Source organism: Protopterus annectens, chromosome 17.part0 (genome assembly GCF_019279795.1).
Source record: "Protopterus annectens isolate FY-2018-M chromosome 17.part0, PAN1.0, whole genome shotgun sequence".
Lineage (NCBI taxonomy): Eukaryota > Metazoa > Chordata > Ceratodontiformes > Protopteridae > Protopterus > Protopterus annectens.
The window spans coordinates 571,070,046-571,090,697 of NC_056751.1; the positions used below are offsets into that span (position 1 = coordinate 571,070,046).

General features: G+C 35.9%; 1 protein-coding gene across 2 annotated transcripts in view; it reads right to left on the reverse strand.

Annotated features, from left to right (window-relative positions):
* Positions 1-2,143: 2,143 nt before the first annotated feature.
* Positions 2,144-20,652, reverse strand: part of LOC122791612 (insulin-like growth factor II) — a 50,656-nt gene continuing 32,147 nt past the window's right edge. For both annotated transcript variants that reach the window (XM_044059402.1, XM_044059404.1), the window contains exons 2-4: positions 14,217-14,370; positions 9,615-9,781; positions 2,144-6,462 (exon numbers count right to left, since the gene is read on the reverse strand). In XM_044059402.1, the coding sequence (XP_043915337.1) occupies positions 6,232-6,462; positions 9,615-9,781; positions 14,217-14,370 (552 nt within the window). In that variant the 3' untranslated portion in view covers positions 2,144-6,231. The remainder of the gene's footprint in view (positions 6,463-9,614; positions 9,782-14,216; positions 14,371-20,652) is intronic.

A 20,652-nucleotide genomic window follows, 5' to 3' on the forward strand; every position in this document is an offset into this window, starting at 1 on the left:
AGAAATGATTGGGGGGGGGGGGTGATACAGTGCACTGGATGTTGTTAATAAGATGTGATAGAGCCTTCCTAAACCAGAAGGAGAGAGGGGTAGAGGAAAAGCAGACAGCAGATTCTAGGGACCAACTACTCCCTGGCTCTGTGAAAGTATTTGTTATTTTAGAAGGCTGTAGCTACATAGAATAGACTACCAGAATAAGTAAAAGAGAGGGATTCCATGAGGGCATTCAACATAGCATGGAAGAAATGGACAAAGGGCAAGGAAGGAGCCAGGGGCCAAGATAAGGAAGATGTAAGATGCATTTAAAGGGACAACGACAATTTTGTTATCACCTTGTGCCATTATGAAAATGTAATGTGAAAGTGCCTAAAATATTCAGTACTTTTGATAGATTCATTTTCTACTTGACTTAACTGACTGTAAATATTTGACACCCATTTGAATGGAAAAAAATCTCTTTGTTTTTGATATTTTCTCCTCTGCCATTTTTCCAGGGTATTTGCAAGTCATGTTAGCTGTATTTGTTATGTATGTTACAAAGCTGGTTTCTTCTGCTTAATAACTGCTACAGTTAACAGCAGTTGTGCTGATTGCAGAATCAATACAGGCAATTTCTAAACACTCCAGTGCCATAGTGACATCAGGACATACCTTATTTGTCTCTCGCATATCATACTTAGCTTTAGTGCTTGTTTAAGTTCACTGCAAGCATGCTTGGTCTTGACAAATGTTCATTTGCTGTACTGAGAATTTAACTGCATTTATATTTATTATTTCATTATATCTACTAAGTTTTGTACATTTTTATTATTATTATTTATTGTGTGTATCAGGCTTTGTTCATGCCTGTAACTAGTTCAGTTGAAACCGTTTTCCTAGCCTGTTAGCACACAATAAAATAGGTAAATAACATGAGATGAACAGAAATAATGGTATGTATCAGAGGCCTCAAGGTGTACAGCACTACAAAAGAACAGTACGCAGTGTAATTTAGATGCTTCCGCTTTGTAGACACCTTCCATAGTCCGGGCAATGTTTGTGTGTTAACATTTCTTTTTGTCAAGACATCAATGACAGCTCTCTGCTGCTATTTCTGGATTATGGGGAAGAGTAGAATATCCACAGTCTAACATCACTGGAGTAGCCACTATTACTCTGACTTTGTCCTCTAGAGTTCCACATGTCTAAGGTCGTACTACTGTTGTATATCTGCAGGGCTCAGGGAAACCAGCTGGGCCACCACAAATTACAGTGACAGAATCAGGAGCACAGACACATATAGACATAACAGAGTGTGCATTGAAATGATATTTGAACATGGAAATAGAAATCACTGCTAGCATTCAACTGAGATTAACTATTTCCCACTCGAAACTTGTACTGCAGTCCTTAAATCACAAGTAATTATCAGTGGGCTTCAGGTTTACAAGTGCAGTCAAGTCTTCTCAGAAGGTGGACATTATCTTGAATGTCACAATCACCTTTGTTTTTAAATTGTTTTAAATTTAATCGTGTAACATTTGTTTTTTAGACAACTTCAAGTGGATCTCTATATAATTTAATATTACTTTCTTAAACTGCTGCTTTTTTACTTCTTTTTGAAGGCATTTGTTTTTTTTTAGTACATTGCCCCTACTGTAAAAATCTGAAACACCCACAATAGCTCTCAACCTGTTAGCACAAAAAATCTGGACAAAGACAAAAACAATGGGGAGGTGAAGCCCCAAAAATAGGGACAAATTTTAAATATGCTCTTAGAAACTTAGAAAGTTGCTAATGAAGGGTCATGTGTACAAAACAGAGTCAGTACAGAATCAAACCCTGGATTCTAAACTTTTTTAACTCGGTACATGAATCTTAAATTCCCTTGAGCATTTTATTCCTCATAGAAGCAAGTTCAACTTAAAGTTTGTAAAATGAATCCCGTAGTGCAAGTTTGGATGTTTTTTGCTGAGAACAGTGAATGAGTGTTGCATTCAAAACTGACAATGTAATTCATCTCTGGAAATGTGCAAGAAAATCAAAGTGATAGTGCGCATTGCAAACACAAGATACATACGGATGCAAAATAAAACAGTCTTAGTAACCAAACAAAATTTCTGCATGCAAATACAAATTAAAATTAGACACACAAACAACTGAATTTGACATTGTAATACATTGTTTTATTGAAATAACAAATGCATATTTGAATAAGAATCTTGTATGTGTTGAATCTTTGATGTGTGTATACATTTCATAAACTGAACAGATAATTTCTACCTTGCTCTAACTACATGTGATTGTGGTAGTCAACCAGAAAGAATGTCCTTTCATTTAAGTTGATGTACATCAAAGTCCATACATGAAATAATTACTGCAGTAACTTGATTGTGAAATGAAAGTTTGTGATAATAGCCAGCAATTTTAAATCTAACACAGTAGACTGGTGTGGTAATGTTGATCTGTTTTCATGTTCCCTCTAGTAGTTACATATGGAATGCAGAAATACGTTAATGAACATCCTCTGGCATTCTGGGTCATGTCATGGACACCAGACCACCATCAGAACATTACCAAAAATCTTATCAGACTTCAACATTGATAAAATAGGTCTCTGACAAGATAAGGCAAATAACTGTCTGGAATTGTGCCCTTTTTATTTTCACTTCTTGTGTAACTAAAATACCTGCTTTAACGATCTAATGTTAGACTTCTTGAGACACAACAGTTGTATGAATTATTGGCTTTCTAAAAAGATTATTTTGGACAGCATATTGTGCTTTATGTAGTTTCTTCCTGCTTTTAGTTACCTTTGTGCCTCTACTTCCAGTTACAGGAGTTGTGGCCCTGCATGGGTATGACTGAGTCAGTGAAGTAAATATTAAGTAAAGCTACATTATCCATTTAACTTAGAAGTGACAACTCAGTTTCTTATTTTGTTTCCAGAACATTCTACCTAAACAGCTTTGTTCCCAAACTGGCTGATATTCCAGAAAGTACGCTTACAGCAGGAATATTCACAATACCACTGTGGTAGTTTTCTACGAATCTGGACATAACCTCATATTTCAAATGCTAGTGGTGCACGTCATAGGACAAACATATACTGTGTAAAACTATCTGTTGAGAGACAATTGCACATAAAGTAAGGGCTGTACAATGATTGAGAAATGTATAGTCAAGGCAGAATAAGAGACTAGCATGTGCAACATAATGTTATAAATGTAAAGCCTATTCTACACCTCACATTTGTAGTCTCTTAAGTCTTGTTACCCTTTATCACAGGTTATATTCCAACATGCCAGGTCGCACCAAACTGTACTGTTTCTTAGCATTTTTTAAATGCCTTTTACTAGATTATTAAAATTATGATGTTTAACTGAATAAGCATTTTTCTGCTCATTATCTGTACATTCTTCTCTTGAGATACCCGTGCAGAAAAGCACCCTCAATAATGTCCATATATAAAGTGAAATAATCAGTACCACATGATTAAGAGTTCTAACATCAACTACGTTAAGTGAAAATAAAGCAACAAGCAAGCTGTGCAAAGTCTTTGCTGTCCTTTATGTCCTTAGTCTTTGTTGCTTGTTTAAAAAAAACTGGCAGATTCAGAGCAATACCCATGCTGCTCAGGATGATTGCTTGAAACAGTACAGGTGTACATGTCACATTGCCCAGTCTGCTCTCAGGTATGTCTTTAACAAGGCTAGCGTTATTTAAATACCTGGCAGTACAGTGCAAGATATCAACCTATAGCAGCCCCAAGTGATGCTTGTGTTCTGACCCAAAATAGTCCAAGCCATCTAGAATGCTTGCTTGAGTGGCACAATCAAACACAAATTAGTGCAATACATTGTTCAGCTTTGCTGATATATTTAACAGAAATGAGCTGTGATTAAAAAATTGCACTGAGTTATAGAACTAACAACTGAGTTTGAAATGCACACATTCAGATCATGCAAACAGATACACCTAAGTTCTATTCATATATTCATGTCTCCTGTTAAAACCCTCCTGAAAAAGCTGCAGTACCTAATTTCTTATAACCTGCAATGATGAAACTAAAAGTGCTTTGGAGACTCGTTTATTATAATAAATTTGAATATGTTAATATTTGAGATGGTATTTGTAACTGTGGTTAAAACTCACATTTGCAAGAAATGTTCATATTAAGCAAAAATAGAAAAATGTTTTAGTCAAATTCTAGCTGGAAAAAGAATAAAGGTATTGCAGCTTTACAGGAATGTGACCATTTTATACTCTCTCTGGCTTGGAAAAGCTATAAGCTGAGTAAGAAGAGAGGAATGCAATTGTTGAGTACTGTCTGTTTTGGAATGGTCAAGAGCTAAATTCTTAAGAGAGGAATGCAATCGATTGGCATTGCCCGACGTGGAATACCCGGAATAAATTAGGAGACAGGAATGCAATCATATTATCTGACATGGAATGGCCACAGGCTAATAGGAGGACTGATAAAAGCCTATTGGAAACCCAAGGCTGTTAATAAAAGTATATCACCAGCATTGGCATTTTGCTCACATCTTTGAAATTTTGGATGGGAATATCTTGATTACCATTAAATATATTCAATAATGGTTTCTACAGCTGCCTGAAATACTGCTGTGTTGTGAGATATGACAAAAGACTAATTTCTTTATAGGGTTTAATTTGTCACATGATGTGTACAACCAAATGCAACAGATGCTATGTAGCATGCCATAACATATGTACTACTTACCATGACATAGCATTTTGATAATTATACTCAAGAAATGTATGATTGTTTTTTTTCTTTATCCATTATTTAGATTTGTGGCAGTAACAATATAACCCTCTAAGTGTCCTGGCAGTTACTTTTTGAACTCAGATTTAAAAACAAATGTATGCAGGGGACCTTGACATTATATAAGGGGGCATGGGTTAAAAAATATCAAAGGTTTTATATCTGTATATTTATATATATACTTTCTGGCCCTTAATGCATGTCTTATTCTCAAAGTATATAAACTAAAGCAAATGTGCTAGGACTTATATGTTCCAGACAGTTATCAGAGGAATGAAAAAATAATTTTTCTTTCTTTTTTGTGTTTTTTTCTTTTTTCCATTTTTGGTACAAAGCATCTACAAAAGCTGTTTCTAGGTACAAAAATTAAAAAATATCTTATCAGTTTTCTTTCCTGCAGTTGCATATCAGTGCTAAAGTATATTATTTGGACCAATTTATTCTCTTAGCATATATATTTATAACAAAATAAATAAGGTTTATTTTTGAAAAATGCAGTGCCATATCTTTTAAAAGGCTTGGTGGCTCAACTTTGCAAGATTCAGGTCATGGACTAAATCACAAAAAACACCTACTCCCCCAGGTACATGTTCAAGTATTTATAAAGCAAAGCAAGGAACATATACTACTACCACTACTGATAGACAATAACATTAGTTGCATTGAAATGATCAGTGAATTATTGCTGGTCTTTCTTTCTGATCACATATTTTATGCCACATTTCTATTGTCTATCTTGCATGGCCACAACCAAGCTAAATATATATACATATATATCAACCTATATATGTATATATATTATATATAAATATATACAATATATACTTTTCTTAAAACGAAAAGCTGACTTCAAGTTCAGTATATTCCTTCCATGTCATATGTGCATTATTAGGTTTTCCCACATCTTCCATCTTCAAAGCAGTTAGCACCATTTTTTATCATAATTCTGTCTTTTTCATTTTGCTACATGTAACTCCTCTCACCATTTGAAACAATTCCAGTTCCAAATCAGAGACTGAGAAAAGCATGTATTTTTTGCAAAGTCTGGATAAGTTTGCTACTTCCATTCACATCACTTCTCACAAGTGTGCTTGCTTCATCTTCTTTCTTCTGTATAAAAAGGTGCAAAAGTGTTGGCATCCTTATAATGTACTTAAAGGTGCAAATATATTTTTTTATAAAGTTTGAGATTATTTGTGATTTCAAGAAAACATTGGTAGGAAATGAAAATTACAATAATGTATTGATTCCTTTCATACGCCCAGCTGTCCATTTGTTTCATGGCAAGAAACTTATCTCTTTCTTTCCACTATGTTGGCTCTGGAAAAAGACCAAAGTGAGGCTCATCTCCAACCCACAATTACCAAAAAAACTTAAATAGAAAATAATGGATGCCACAGAATATTTCAGAAAGCTTTGTCTCTTGTCATTAGAAATTGTTCTTATGTGCAAAAAGTTTGCAATTATTTGTGGCTTTCATACGTATCTGAAGCTAGCACTACAACTGGATGCCTTCCCCGAATGTTTATAAGGGGCTTGTGCATGTTCACCTCCTCCAAGACTGATGCTACCATTCTGTTCTCTACATTGAGCTTTTTTGTTAGTCCCTTCTTTGAAACGCCTCTTCGCAGACGTTGGGCATGCTTCTTTTGCCATGACTCCTTAGTAAACTTCATGCTTTTCTTTAGCACTTCCTGTATAAAATAAAAAGGCCAAATCTTATTACATGATTTGGTACATACAAATTAACAAGCCACAGAAACCAAAACAATTGCATTACTATTTATAAAAATGAGATAATCAATAGCATGTTTCATTTAGTAAAGAAGTTCCTCTTGTAAATGGGGAGAAATACTTTCATTATGTTACGAACCTGTAATGGCATTGGCAATTATTAATTTTTCTGATGACTGGGAGGTTTGATTTGGTTCAGAGATTACTTACAGTTGCACAATCAGAAAATGTTGTAGGAAACATGAGTAAGCAAAATATAACTAATTTTGGATTAACTACTAAAACATACCTGCTGCCAAATAATATTTAAAGATTAGTACAGAGGAATGGTGCACAATGATTATTTAACAGATACTCAGCTAATAAACTGCTACATATTCTAATCTGCATTAGCAGATGAGGTCCCATCACCAATTATGTCACCAGTCTTCTTATCCACAATCTTACAGCTACCTCGGCTTCTGCCTTTAAAATAGCAGATTCTCACGGTTTATTAATACATCTCCCTTCCATGTCCTTTACTCTGTTCTCTTTAACTCTTTGGAGTACTGGAGGCACTCCTTTCATAAGGATGATCTATATTAAACTATTATTTTTGATTAGTTTTCTTGCTGTCTTCTCATCATTTAAAAACCTAAATAATCCTTCAGTACTTTTTCTTAAACACATTGTCATAGTGTTTTACTTTCACTACAAAACTTCTTGCCATGTTTCTGTTATCAATTCTGAATGATAGATAGGAAGTATTGTATAATCAATTTATGTATGACAGCTGAGGTCTGAGTAACACCAACATATGAAAATAAGACACAGGCTACACCTGACTGTGAAATGGCCATGCAAGACAAAGATGAAAATTGATAGATGTCAGAGTTGTGTGAAATAACAAAGGGCTTGCCCATGTTTTAGGGTTTGCAGCAGCTCAGTATGCTATCAAGGAAGTGGAAAAGGAGTGACAAGAAATATGAAGCAAAAGATAGATGCAAAGTTGAGTTTTTAAGGTGAGGTAAAAAGGCAAAGGCAGTCAACAAGGGAGGAAGGATTGTTTTGTTTAACTGTAATGCAAAGGGTATAAGGTTTTACTGTTTTGGATATGTGAAACTTGAATTGTCCATTATCATATTTCAATTTAATGTTTTTATTGTACTTGCTTGTTAATTAAGTAACCCATAACCCATTGAGTACAAGCCCCTTTCCTTTGACCCAGCAGCACGGCCTGGTTAAGTATTGCTCAGGGTCACACTACAGCAAATGCTAGCAGAGAATGAGTGAGAATCATAACAGAGACTACATTTTGAAGTTTGTTACTGGCTCAGAGTCCTTGCTGGTTAAGCTAAACTTCCAGTTTATATAAAGTTCCGTCTAAAGCTTCTACTACTGCATTACGTAAGCTGTGGTTTGGATAGTTGTGTTGACACACCTTTGTGACAATTTTTAGTATACCCACTTTACTTCCCCTCAGTTGGCATTTACTTCCAATTTATTAACAAAATGCAGCTAATGTCTACATCTAGTAGGACTTTTGATTTGCTTGCCTGAATACCTTAATAACACATATAAAAATAACAAAAAAAAGGTTAGAGGCATTCTGTACCTATGTGGCTAAAACACCTGTATGTATGTTCTTAAGGGATAATTTGTGTATTTCCCATTGGCCTCTGTCAAAGGAGGTTTATGCATTACACACACTGAAGTCTCTGGTTTGGCAGGGTCAGTTTCATGTTTTTGTCCATAAGGTTTTTCTGTGAGACCTTTTTACTTGCAGTTTCACTTTAATAAAATATACATTTCAATAACTATGATACATTTTGTTAAGTTAAAACATAAACATCAGAAGAGGTAAAATAAAATACCATTTCAAAAACTGAATGGTGCATTCCAGAAATAGCCTTACATTGAGGATCACTATGACATAACCAGAATCTAGTCTTCAGTATGCATAGCTATGTATCGAGCAGTTCTTATACTACTTAGGAATATTAAATTCTACCTACCATTTTCAAGATGGCTGACATGGCCATTTCTTGAAAACGGTAGAAGTAATTCATGCTTGCTTAGCATTTCTGTTGTTGTAAATGCATCTGATGTATATGTGCTGTACAGTTGTAGGTTCTATGCATTTAGTCTGGAGACCATTAAAGGGCCTATCTCAATTTTCCACTTTATTTATTTAACATTTGTTGACTGTGGAAGTCCAACTAGGACAGAGCCTATTTTCAGTGGAGGCCCAGGGAAAAACACTCCAGACACGTCTTTGGAATGCGGGAGGAAACCAGAGTACCCAAAGGAAACCCGCATGAATGCAGGGAGGATATGCAGACTCCACACAGAAGACACCCTAGCCAAATATTGGACCAGAGAACCTCTTGTTGTGAGGTGAAAACGTTAACCACTGCACCACCCACTTAACCTAGAAAGATTTCTAATTAAGTGACTTGCTCAGAGTCGCATAATAAGTAAATGGAGTTTGACAGAATCCAATGCTAGAATGTTACAAGCAACTCATTAATAACTCTTAGCCATATCCTCTATACTAATTGCAAGAGTAAGAAAATGAACCACCAGCCTAGTTGTTCATTGGTAGAATGAAGAACACCATCTTCAAAAATGTTTATAAAATGCAGTTATAGTAAGGCAACCTGGTAAAAATCTAAGCACCAAGTAATATGAAGCAGTAACCCTTAAGCACTGTGCTGCAAAATATGCAATCACATCTGAGCCTGAATCCTATACCTTTAATTATTTATTTGTTAACTGAGTAAGCCCACTAAATACAGGTTACCCTTTTCAAGGGTGTGGTAGTATGATTAAGAAGAGTGTTCAGAGTCCCACAGTAACCAAACCGAGGTTGTAGGACACAAACCCAAGTCTACAGAAAGCATCTCAATAGCAGTACATAGGCTTAATCATCTGTGCTAACAACCACTCTTGGTGAATGAGATAGTCTACTTAATTACTACTTAATTACTCTCCCTCATCAATAACAACAAAATTGCACACTCATCAATAACAATAAAATTGTATGTTGTCTAAGCAACTCATCTAACACACCCATAACTGATTCCCTTTTACTTTTAATTCTGGCTGAAAAAGTATAATGTTTTTTGCTTACTTTACTTAGTGCTATCATCTGGAAGGAGGTTGTAGCAGAAAGATCTCTTTCAGACTTTGCTGGTTTGGCACAGTAAGTTTCCAACAGGGCCAAATCACAACTTCTGAAGCAACATTCTTCTACAATTCCACGGTTTGGCCTTCCTCTGTTGCGACTTGGTGGTCTACCTATAAAGCAAAGAAAATAAAGAATATCTGGTGAATACACTTTTAAATGTTAATTCAGTTATTTACCTGTTCCATTTTTCTTTAATGTTCAGGTTACTGGTTAAACTCTATCAGAGTGACAAACTATTCTTTCAAGGAAGGATACTGATTTTTTTTCATTTTCTGAGAAAAATATAAAATTCCAAAATCTGCAGTCAACAAGATTTCATGGACCTGACATTTTTAGGCCACATCAGTTATTTACTATAAATTGTTTTTCTCCTTAAATATGCTGTTTGTAAAATTGACTTTTTTCTTTATTTAGTACTCAGACTGTAAAATATGTTTTAATTTTATAAACTCAGATGAACTAAGAATTTATTATACAATCACAGTAATGATCAGAAACTACATGTAACAATCCCAGGTAAAATTTGTAGAACTTCAAGTCATGAAAATGGAATGTCCTTTAATAACTATTAATCAATGCTAGTACTGACAATATTTTTTAAAACAATATATTTTCTTATCCACAGCTTTACTTATGAATTTGTTTCACTAAGGAACTTCTCCACTTCCAAGTCAGGGATCAGAAAATTTATTAACACTGTGGTAAAACAATGTGGTATTTGACTGCATGAAACATTGTACCTAGACAGACATAAAGTTGCCCCTGTTTGAGCTTCCTTAGTTTACAAAAGTGTCTATTCCAGAAAGTTCTGTGTACAGCCTTATACAAGATGCAATGTAATGAGCCCTGCACGAATTGTAGAAGGCGAAGGTCAGGAGTGTGCCGAAACTACTATTTTACTTACATAAAACATACCAGTCAATATGAACTGTCTCTAGAGTGCAACATTTTGCAACTGCATTTTATTTATTTGCATTTTCATTAAGCAATTGATGAAGTTTTCAGGAAAATTCATGAAGATATTTGTAGAGAATGGAAGAAACTTGGATTATGCATCATGAAAAATTCTTCTTATTTTTAATAACTATGAGAGCCTTTAACATCTACCAAAGCAACTACTAGTTCAAGCAAATAAGAAAATGGTATAATGTCTTGAATAACAGTGCCTTAAGAGTTCTGCAATCTCCATCCTGTTTTGTTTTATACTAGGTATAAATCCCTATGTCACAAGATGGGTTGCCAACTGGCTCACTGACAGAACCCACACTGTAAAAGTTGCTGACTCCAAATCTGACCTCAAAGCAGTGACAAGTGGAGTACCACAGGATTCCATCCTGGGACCTCTCCTGTTTGTTATCTACTTCTCTGAAGTACAGGCTAACACAGAAGGCCTCTGGCTAACGAAGTTCGCAGATGACTGCAAACTAGGAGCCATAGTCAAGTCCCCAAATGATGTGGACATCCTACAGAATGGCCTCGCTGAGACAGATGCCTGGTGTCAGAGCCATGGTCTCAAGCTCAATGCCAAAAAGTGCAGTGTCATCCCCTTTGGTAAAAACTCTGTACCCATGAACTACCACATAGGCAGCAATCTACTTAACACCGAATGCGTGATAAGAGACCTTGGGACCCAGGTGGACAGTAGTCTCTCCTTTGATAGTCACATCACCACAGTAGTCAGGAAGTCCTTCTATGTGGCACACCATCATAAAAGGGTTCTCATCCAGGAAAAAAGAGGTCATTGTTCCCCTCTACTCGACACTCATTAGACCCATTATAGAGTAAAACACCCCTTTTGGAATGTACCTCGCAAGACATCTGCAGCTGCTGGAAAGGCTACAAAAGTACCTCACAAAGAGGATTACTGGCCTCAAACAAATGCCCTACACTGACCACCTCAAAAAACTCCAGCTTTACTCCGTAGCATATCGCCTACTCCAAGGTGATCTCTGCCTAACATATAAAGCTATGTCAAACCCAGAGCTGTTGGACATGCTACACCTAAAGAAATCCCAATCCCTCCGAGCTACATGCTCTAGGGACCTAAACCTTGTCACCACAATAAACAGGACATGCTGGAGGGATAGATTCCTGTCCCAGAGACTTCCCATATGCTGGAACAGGCTACCCATCTATGTCAAGCAAAGTTCTTTATTAGCACTCTTCAAGAAAAATCTTGATGAGTGGATGGGAAATAGGAAATATATCCCGGGGATCACTTCTGTGTCTCTGCTCAACAGTGGCACAGGAAAATAACTTTCTTGGATGGTGTAAACCAGGGAACCTTGTTGGCTAGGCTTATGTAGGCCCTTGGGCTGATAACCTAGTACCTACCTATGAACCTGTTTTTCAACATTAGTGATGCAGAGCATATTATTGGAACTAAACTACACTTAAAAATACAGGAATATGCACAGAAATTTTTAACAAAAAGGAATTTTGACAAAAAAAAGTTAAGCCAAGTCCATTTCAGGTTACTGCCACAGTTACAAAATATGGCACTAGCATTAGATTTGTGTAATAGGCCTGTGTCCACCATTGGACATATACATGAACTGGTACCCCCAAGTGCCAGATGCATTTCCCCACACTCGTGCTCTGCTTGAAGGTTTAGATGTGTTTGGAACAGCTCAGAAACTGCAGCTGAAGCTCTTACTATGAGAATGTAATGGGGTACATGGGGTACAAAGGATAATTAATATATGTTTAAGATGAAAACTGTGCAATTAATTTCAATGGTTTATAACAGTTTCCTTGCATTTTGGTTAAAATTACTGCAACAGGTAAAGGGCATCTAGCCAGATGCATTAAGGAAGAAGTCTTTGCACATTAAGTTGGACAGCATCAAGTTTTTGTTGTTAGAAAGAAACAATGAGTTTCAGCTTACTGTATCTTATTTTATTGATTTAGCATTTGCTGACCAGGTAGGTGGGCTCATTCAAAGACCCCTTTCAGCCATGACCTGGGTCAGATATGCAAAAACAAAGTTTTAAAAAGTGAAGTCACATTGAAAAAAGTTCACTCATAAGTAAATATTTTGATGCTACATATACAATTGCATAAAATATGTTGTTCAGCTGTGCAGTAAAGAGTACATTAACTAATACAAATAGTTTGAATATGCATAAAACTCAGCACTTGGAAGGCTTGCTTTGGATTGGCTTAGTGTATCTGCCTACAACACTGATCAGGAATGCTTACAGATTCAGTGGTTTAATATGACAGAAACCCATGATCAGGCTTTGTTTGTGAAATCTGTATTTGCAACAGATTTACACCAGTATGACTCTGATACTGAATCAGTTCATGCTGTTGACATCTGTGAGCATTTTTTGATGGGTTAGGTATAGAACTGTGAGAGGAAGGAATAAAACAGGTCACCATGGCACAAAAGGTAGAAAAGACTTATTCAGGTAAAAAGATCAAGAACCGCCTTAGTGATGCTTGCGGTCCAAAAGAGTGCCATTAACACATATGTAGAAGCAAAGCTCTGGGATGATGTGAACCCCTAAACAGGGGACCAAATATCCTTAGAAAGCAGCAATAAGAAAAAAAGGATTATTCCACAGAGTGCTCATCATAGGTGGGAAAGATCAGTGGTGTGCATAATAAAGAGTTTAGGGTCAGGGGTCATGGAAAGAATCCTTAAAAAGCAAGTGTGTGTTTAGAGTTCATGTGTGAGTGTAAGAGTGTATGTGCATGTGTGTGACTCTGGCATGTAATGACATTTACACATCACAGCTTTGTTACACTCAGTGCATGAGACTTATTTGCATTAGAATCAAAGACCTTGCTTATTGTTTACTTCTTCACCCCCCCCCCCCAAGGAAAGTCCAAAAATTTAATTAAAATGATAAAATCACAGACTTGCAATTTGTGACCAGACAATACGCAAGTTTTGTTTTATATTGTGCATTGGGTTTAAGTTTCCTTCTCACAGCACTCTCCAGTGAATGCCTAGGAAAATGTTTTACTAACCTTTTAAAGTCTCTGTCCTGCAGGACTGGAATGTAGCATATAGTGTCACCTTCCCCCAAAGAATGTGAAAGTAAACAAAGAGGCCATTGTGTCCCCAGGGTGCAGCACTTTCAGATATTTGTCATTTGCCCTGCATGTCTTATTTTCTGAATTCAGTGTGTGTGTGTGTGTGTGTGTGTGTGTGTGTGTGTGTGTGTGTGTGTGTGTGTTCTGTTGTTTTGAAAATAATGTGGACAATCTGAAGCAGGAAGTGCTTATTCAGCACAACAGCTGACTTTGTTTGCTTGGAAAGGGAGGGATGTTTTTTTTAAATTTGATGTGTCAGCAAAGCAACATAAAATTTCACCTAACTAAACATGTCACTTAACCACAATACTGCAGAAACTTGTCAAAGGAAGAGTCTTCAGAAGTACAAAAGTATAACATTGGCACTTACATACAAGGGGCAATCTTGATGTTTATTGCTTGTTTTATTGGTAACACTATGATAAAGATCATATAAAGCAGGAGTCTGCAAGGCAGATATAAAGTACCCTGACAGAAGCAAGGTTAGAAAACAATACTTACTAAAGTAAAATCCTCTGTCACCACAAACAAACTGTAGTGTGTCAACCAGTTCTCCACCACAGAGGGTTTCTGGTCCACCAAGTGCTTCAGCTGGGCGAAGAATCAAGACCAATATTAAACACCAGTAAAGCTTTGATAAAGACTTCATGATAACCTAAAATGAGAAAAAGAAATTGTTATTTATTAGACATTGAATTACAGACAAAGAAAACAGCAGTATTTCATTTCAGTTACTCATGGCTTTTATATACATATACACACACACACACATATATATATATATATATATATATATATATATATATATATAGAGAGAGAGAGAGAGAGAGAGATATCCCTATCATATGATAGAAACCTCATTTGACTGAAAAACATTTGATTGAAACCATAAAACTGAAATTTTAAAAGACTGAAAAGTCACTTGATTGAAACCCGTAAGACTGAATTTCAACATACTAAATTGTAAACTGGACCATAACAAACCAGACTAGGTGGGGGGCTATGCCCCTCATACCCCCAATTCCCCCAATGTGAGGGGCTGCGCCCCCACACCCCCTAACTATATATACTAACTCCAGGATTGCATTACAGTGGGGAAAAGGGCATATCTTTTTTTATGTACCTTACAGCAGTCTACATGCTGCCACTACTATGCCCTTTTCCCCACTGTAGTGTGATCCTGGAGTTAGTATACATAGTTAGGGTGGTGTGGGGTGCATAGCCCCCCACCTAGTCTGGTTTTATATGCTCCAGTTTAAAATTTAGTATATTGAAATTAAATATTACGGGTTTCAGTCTTATGTGTTTCAGTCAAGTGACTTTTCAGTCTTGAATTTTTTTTAAATTTCAGTCTTATGGTCTCAGTCAAATGAGTTTCAGTCAAATTAGGTTTCTATCATATGATAGGGATCCATATATATCTATCTATATCTATATCTACATCTATATATATATATATATATATATATATATATATATATATATACACACACACACACACACAGTAGAGTTCATATATGCACACACAGTAGAGTTCATATATGCCCTATTGCTTAAATAGGTGCAATGGAATGAAATACAGTGCAATTTTATAAATGTAGGCCTGTTTATTTTCTGTTCCATCCTTTATTACTAAAAAGATATCCGATATATTCTACTTAGAATGGCTATTGTCATAACTTTATTAATAAGAACCATGGTTGTGCAACAAATTGTGTTATAGTTCTCTTTGTTTTAGTTATCTGTAGTTAAAACCTACCCACTGACAGAATGTTAACATACGGGCAGACATCAAGTGGTCATTATGGACAGTGACACCATTTTCCCTGAAATTACAATGTTCTAAAGCTTAACAATGAAGAAATCAGCAAGCATTTCAATGCAACTAAGGGGAAATATACATTCCATATGGAATTGTTTTAAGCAAGAGGTCCATATAGTGTCAGTGACAACAGGGAGAACACATGCCTTTGGTACTAGATGAAGTGGCTGTGGTTGTAGTCCAGCATCAGGTGCTTGGATTAATTTTACAACACTGACATTGCACTGCAGTAAGGGGGAGGGGGTACACCCCTGAATAAGCTATTCTCTATATGAGATGTTGAACCAAGGTCTCATATACCAGAGTGTGTGGCAGTTCAGGTGCATGTAAAACATCTCATTGCACTTACAAAAAGAAGAGAAGTTCTCTAGTACCCAGGGTAAATTTCTTCTAGTTAGTACAGATGCTTTCTGGGGTCTGCCTTGAAAAGAGGTTACTTAGTCAATAAAAATAAGTATGTATGTAAGTAAGTGGATAATTAAAATAAAGAGAATCACCCATTTCTGAGATACATAAATCAGACTTAATAATGGGATATCAGGTGCATAATACGTAACAATCAGTTTCAGCTCTGCTTGTTTTTTTGGGGGGAGGGGGGGTTGTTTTTTTTTCCCTCCTAACCACACATTTTACTCCAGGTAAGCCTACTGGACACAAGTGTCCCTTTTCACGGGTAACCCAGAAGCACTGTCTGGTTAAGTGACTTGCCAGAGTTACATAGTAGCCAGGTGGAGGTAAATGCTTGGAGCTACTGGCCTCACAGTACCAAACAGCCAACAGAGCACCATCTTTGATTCAGAACTGGAAATTAGAGATTTCAATATATATTTTACTGAGAGAAGTAATTCCCGTAGATAACTATTTTATATGCAAAGTGACCTGAAGCACACAACAAAGACAAAAAAGTACTGAAAATATTATTTTCCTGCATGGAAGAGAAACAACCTTTTTCACCATTAAAGCAACTGCATTACACAGCATTGTTGAATATGATGTCATTTCCCACAACTAAACATTATATATAAAATCATAATCATATTTATTTTATCCAGTGACATTTAAAAAAATATGAACAAAACCAAAAGCCTTTTTTCAGTGGAAATTGCTATTAAATCCATGATAACAGCGAGGGATGATGACCTTTCTGCCCCTTGGTTATTGCAGTAAGTAACACTGATTCCATTTCCTTTGATAACGGTGTCTGGATGTAAGTGCCTTTTGATAAACAAACTATCTGTTGCTTTCTTACAGTTGTGGACTGTGATATGGATAATGGGTTTGCCTGAAATGACCTGAAGTAAAGAAAAACTTGCAGATATTTCTAGATTATACCTGCATAGTAGTTTTAAACATCCTTGCACATCTTAAGCAGATATGCCACCCACATCTCTGAAGTGAGAAAATTTTACCACTTGTCAGGGTTTTGGCTTCGTACAAACACAAAGCCTATGTAACAGAGTAGGAAGTGAACAGTCTTTTCCTTAAATGACTTTATTTGCTCAAAAGTGTTGAAGCTTTTTCCTCACATTTTTTAACTATGAATTTAATTAAATGCACAGATTTAAAAAAGGTGTGCTGTAAAGTAGATGTGAAAATTTAAGGCAAAATATATTCTGGCATGTATTACAAGTTCACTCAGACCTACATAATGAGAAATTAAATATTATTAAGAACACAATGCAAGCCCCAATATGTATTAGCAATGTTAAGGAATATATCTGTCCTGGAAAGATACTAGAACAGGAAATATCTTCATCTCCCTTTCTGCATGGGTGCAAGACACCTGAGAAAAAGTTTATCATGTCCTGAATCAGTACAACAGATCAATACTGATGCAATCTACTATCCATAACCTAAATGAAGGTGCAACTGTGCAGCACACCTTGCAGCATCTGAGCATTAAAAATCATAGCACTGAATCAGTCATTTAAAAATCATAACAGATGGTCAAAAAGAGAAATACTTATTTCTCTTAATAGACATTTTCATATACTATACCCTATATACCTGGTGGGCAGTGACTCTTTATATGGGCTTAGTTTATTAGTTTAATAAGGCATGCACTCGTGAATAGATTTGACTTTATAAGGAGCAAGGCTAAAGTTGAGAACAAAAATCATAGAGTTGTGCCTAAATCATAACAGTTGAAAGGTATGCTGTAAGGCTTAAGACCTTCTAAACCTCAGACTTATGATTTTGAATGTCACTGTTATGTATCTCTGAATCAACATTCTCAGATAAACTAGTAGGAAAGTGAATAACCCTGACATGCATGTCTAACATTGTGGTTTAACCTGAACATCAGGTACTTGAACCACATTGAGTTACCATGTTATTACTATATTTTGAAACATATTACTGCATTTTAACTTAAATTGTATCTATAAATAACAAAACATATTTGAAGAATTCACTACTAGTGCATTTCACATCTCAGAGTTAAAGTACACACCCAATAATGAATGTATGCTTTTGTCAGTGAAGCTTTGTCCAATCAGATAGCTGTTTTGACTATAAATGTTTGGTTAAAATATGTAAGGTATAAAGGAAGAGATGAGGGGGCTTACAAATAAGTCATATATCTGTTGAAAAAAATGTAGAAAGTTTCTAGGGAAAGAAAAGCCCTGGTTATACTTTCATCTGTGAATAATAATTGTACAGAAAATATAACTTGAAATAGGTGTGTCCCAATTATCTGAGGCAGCAAAGTTGCATTGTGCATAACAATATGGTAGTGACAAAAGTCTTAACTAAAGCAAATTTGTGGACTGCAGAGTGTGTTGGGTATACATGCATGATTTAATTATCAAGATGAATGTTTTTTTATAAGACAGGTAGTATAAGAATTGTTTAATGTGTACATCACATAAAGAATCATTTGTGTTTGTTGAGTGTAACTGGCTGGAGCCTGGAAAGTGATATGCACTGATGTACCCTGCAATAACAAAGGGAGACAGGCAGGAATGTGTTGCCACCTCCAGCATCACTGCATACATGTACCCCTCATTCTGCAATCATTAACTAAGCACCATATTGATGCAACAGGCATTACATGTACAGAAATTTCTAGACCTCAGTCTTGGCTGTAAAGCACCATTCTAGAAACTCAATTTCATGTGTCCATTAATGTCACTTAATCTGTCAATGGTTCATTCAGAAACCTAATAAATTATAATAAAAACACCCACAGTGTTCTGCATTTTCCCCAGGCCTCCACTGAAAATGAGTTCATAGGTTCATAAGTTCATAGGTAGGTACTAGGCTATCGGCCCAAGGGCCTACGTAAGCCTAGCCAACAAGGTTCCCTGGCTTACACCACCCAAGAAAGTTATTACCCAGTCGGACTTTCCTGGTAAACAAAGACACATATATAAATAAATAAATAAACAAACAGTCTACTGGGGAAAGAAAGAAGACAAACTAAATGGCAAACTGTCCACAGTGCATCATTACCAAGTGCAGCATGTGATCAGACTTGCATTTATGTGATTTATGAAACTACTCACTGTCACACTCAGTTATCCCATGTCTATGTTGGAATGAGGAGTGAAATGATCTCCCCTTATCTCAGTACTGTTTCTGATACTAAGAGAGTTAGATCTAGTACCTACTATGAACACCTGTTACTGGATATTACCATCTGATCCAACCAACACTTCTAATGTCAAGTATAGCCAAGAACTCATTTTAGAGTTGGCCATCAGCTTTCATTAACATTACATCCGAAAGGTAGGTGCTACCCCTGAAGGGTAACTATATGCTTGAGAAGGCCACCAAGTACAGAATGTGTGTGCTCTGATTAGATGCATTCAGTCTCTTACAGTAATCCCATGTAGTTTGATGAAAAGATCATACTTTTTTTAGTGTTAGACATACAAGCTTGACATATGACCATTAGTGTTCCATTACTCCAGCAATGATGCACAAAATTATCATAAAGGTTCTTTGAATATAGGCCCTAGTATTACAAAGTTAACATATAATAAGCACAGCTATACTTCGTGGTTAAAAAAAACTATAACATATAGTCAAGATATAACTAGATTCCAGACTGAATTATTGTGTCTTTGTTCATATCTTTTATAGTATAATCATTTACAGAATGAATTCTCAAGCATGATGACCAGGAAGTTCTCTTAGATAGCAATGTTCCCTTTGAAATGTGACCAGTGGTGAGTGACACACCGACATTAAGCTTTAATAATGCGAAAATATATAATAAATAATACATGCCATAGAAGAATAAAAACAATACAATAAAGTTACACATTTTGCACAGTAATTCAAATACTCAGCAAAATGTCCAGGCTGTTCAAACCTACCAGTCAAATGACCAAGTTTTAATGTTTAACTTTAGTTCAACAAAAATTGGCAAACAAACTTTATTGACAGAAAATGTTAAGTTGGCTTGTCAATTAATGCCAAGTACTGTCAGCATAAACCCAGTGTGGTTAACACACACACACGCACACGTACACCTTTCTACATTCAAATACAACTGTATACATGCAAATAAATGCACAATCATAGAACACACACACATATACAGACAGATATAAATATATACACACACAAACACATGCTCTGTACTTATACACTCACAGACATGCATGCATTATGCACTTACACAAATACACACAAGCACTCACATACATTGTGTTATACACTGACAAACGAACATGCATGGATTTCTATACTCGGAGACAAAACACACTTTTATAAATCCAAAGACATAAACACAATTATAAGTAAACAGGCTATATTAATATTCAACAATACAAGATAGATAGTCATAATTATGTCCTCACATATATGAACACACACACACACACACACACACACACACACACACACACACACAAAATGCTGCAATCATACAAATAATGGTAATCCACGAAACAGGTCCATAATTGTAAGAAAACTGAATTCTAGTAAGTAAGCTGTAGGTAGATCTTAACACACACTTTGGGTGTAAATATCAGCCTGTCACAGTATGCACTTATCTCATATAAATGTAAACATCTACAGTTAGTATAATGGAGACTCTGCATCCTTTTCATTTGCTAATTTCTTTCTGAAACTCAGGAGACACCCCAGTAAGTATAGCCAATATCT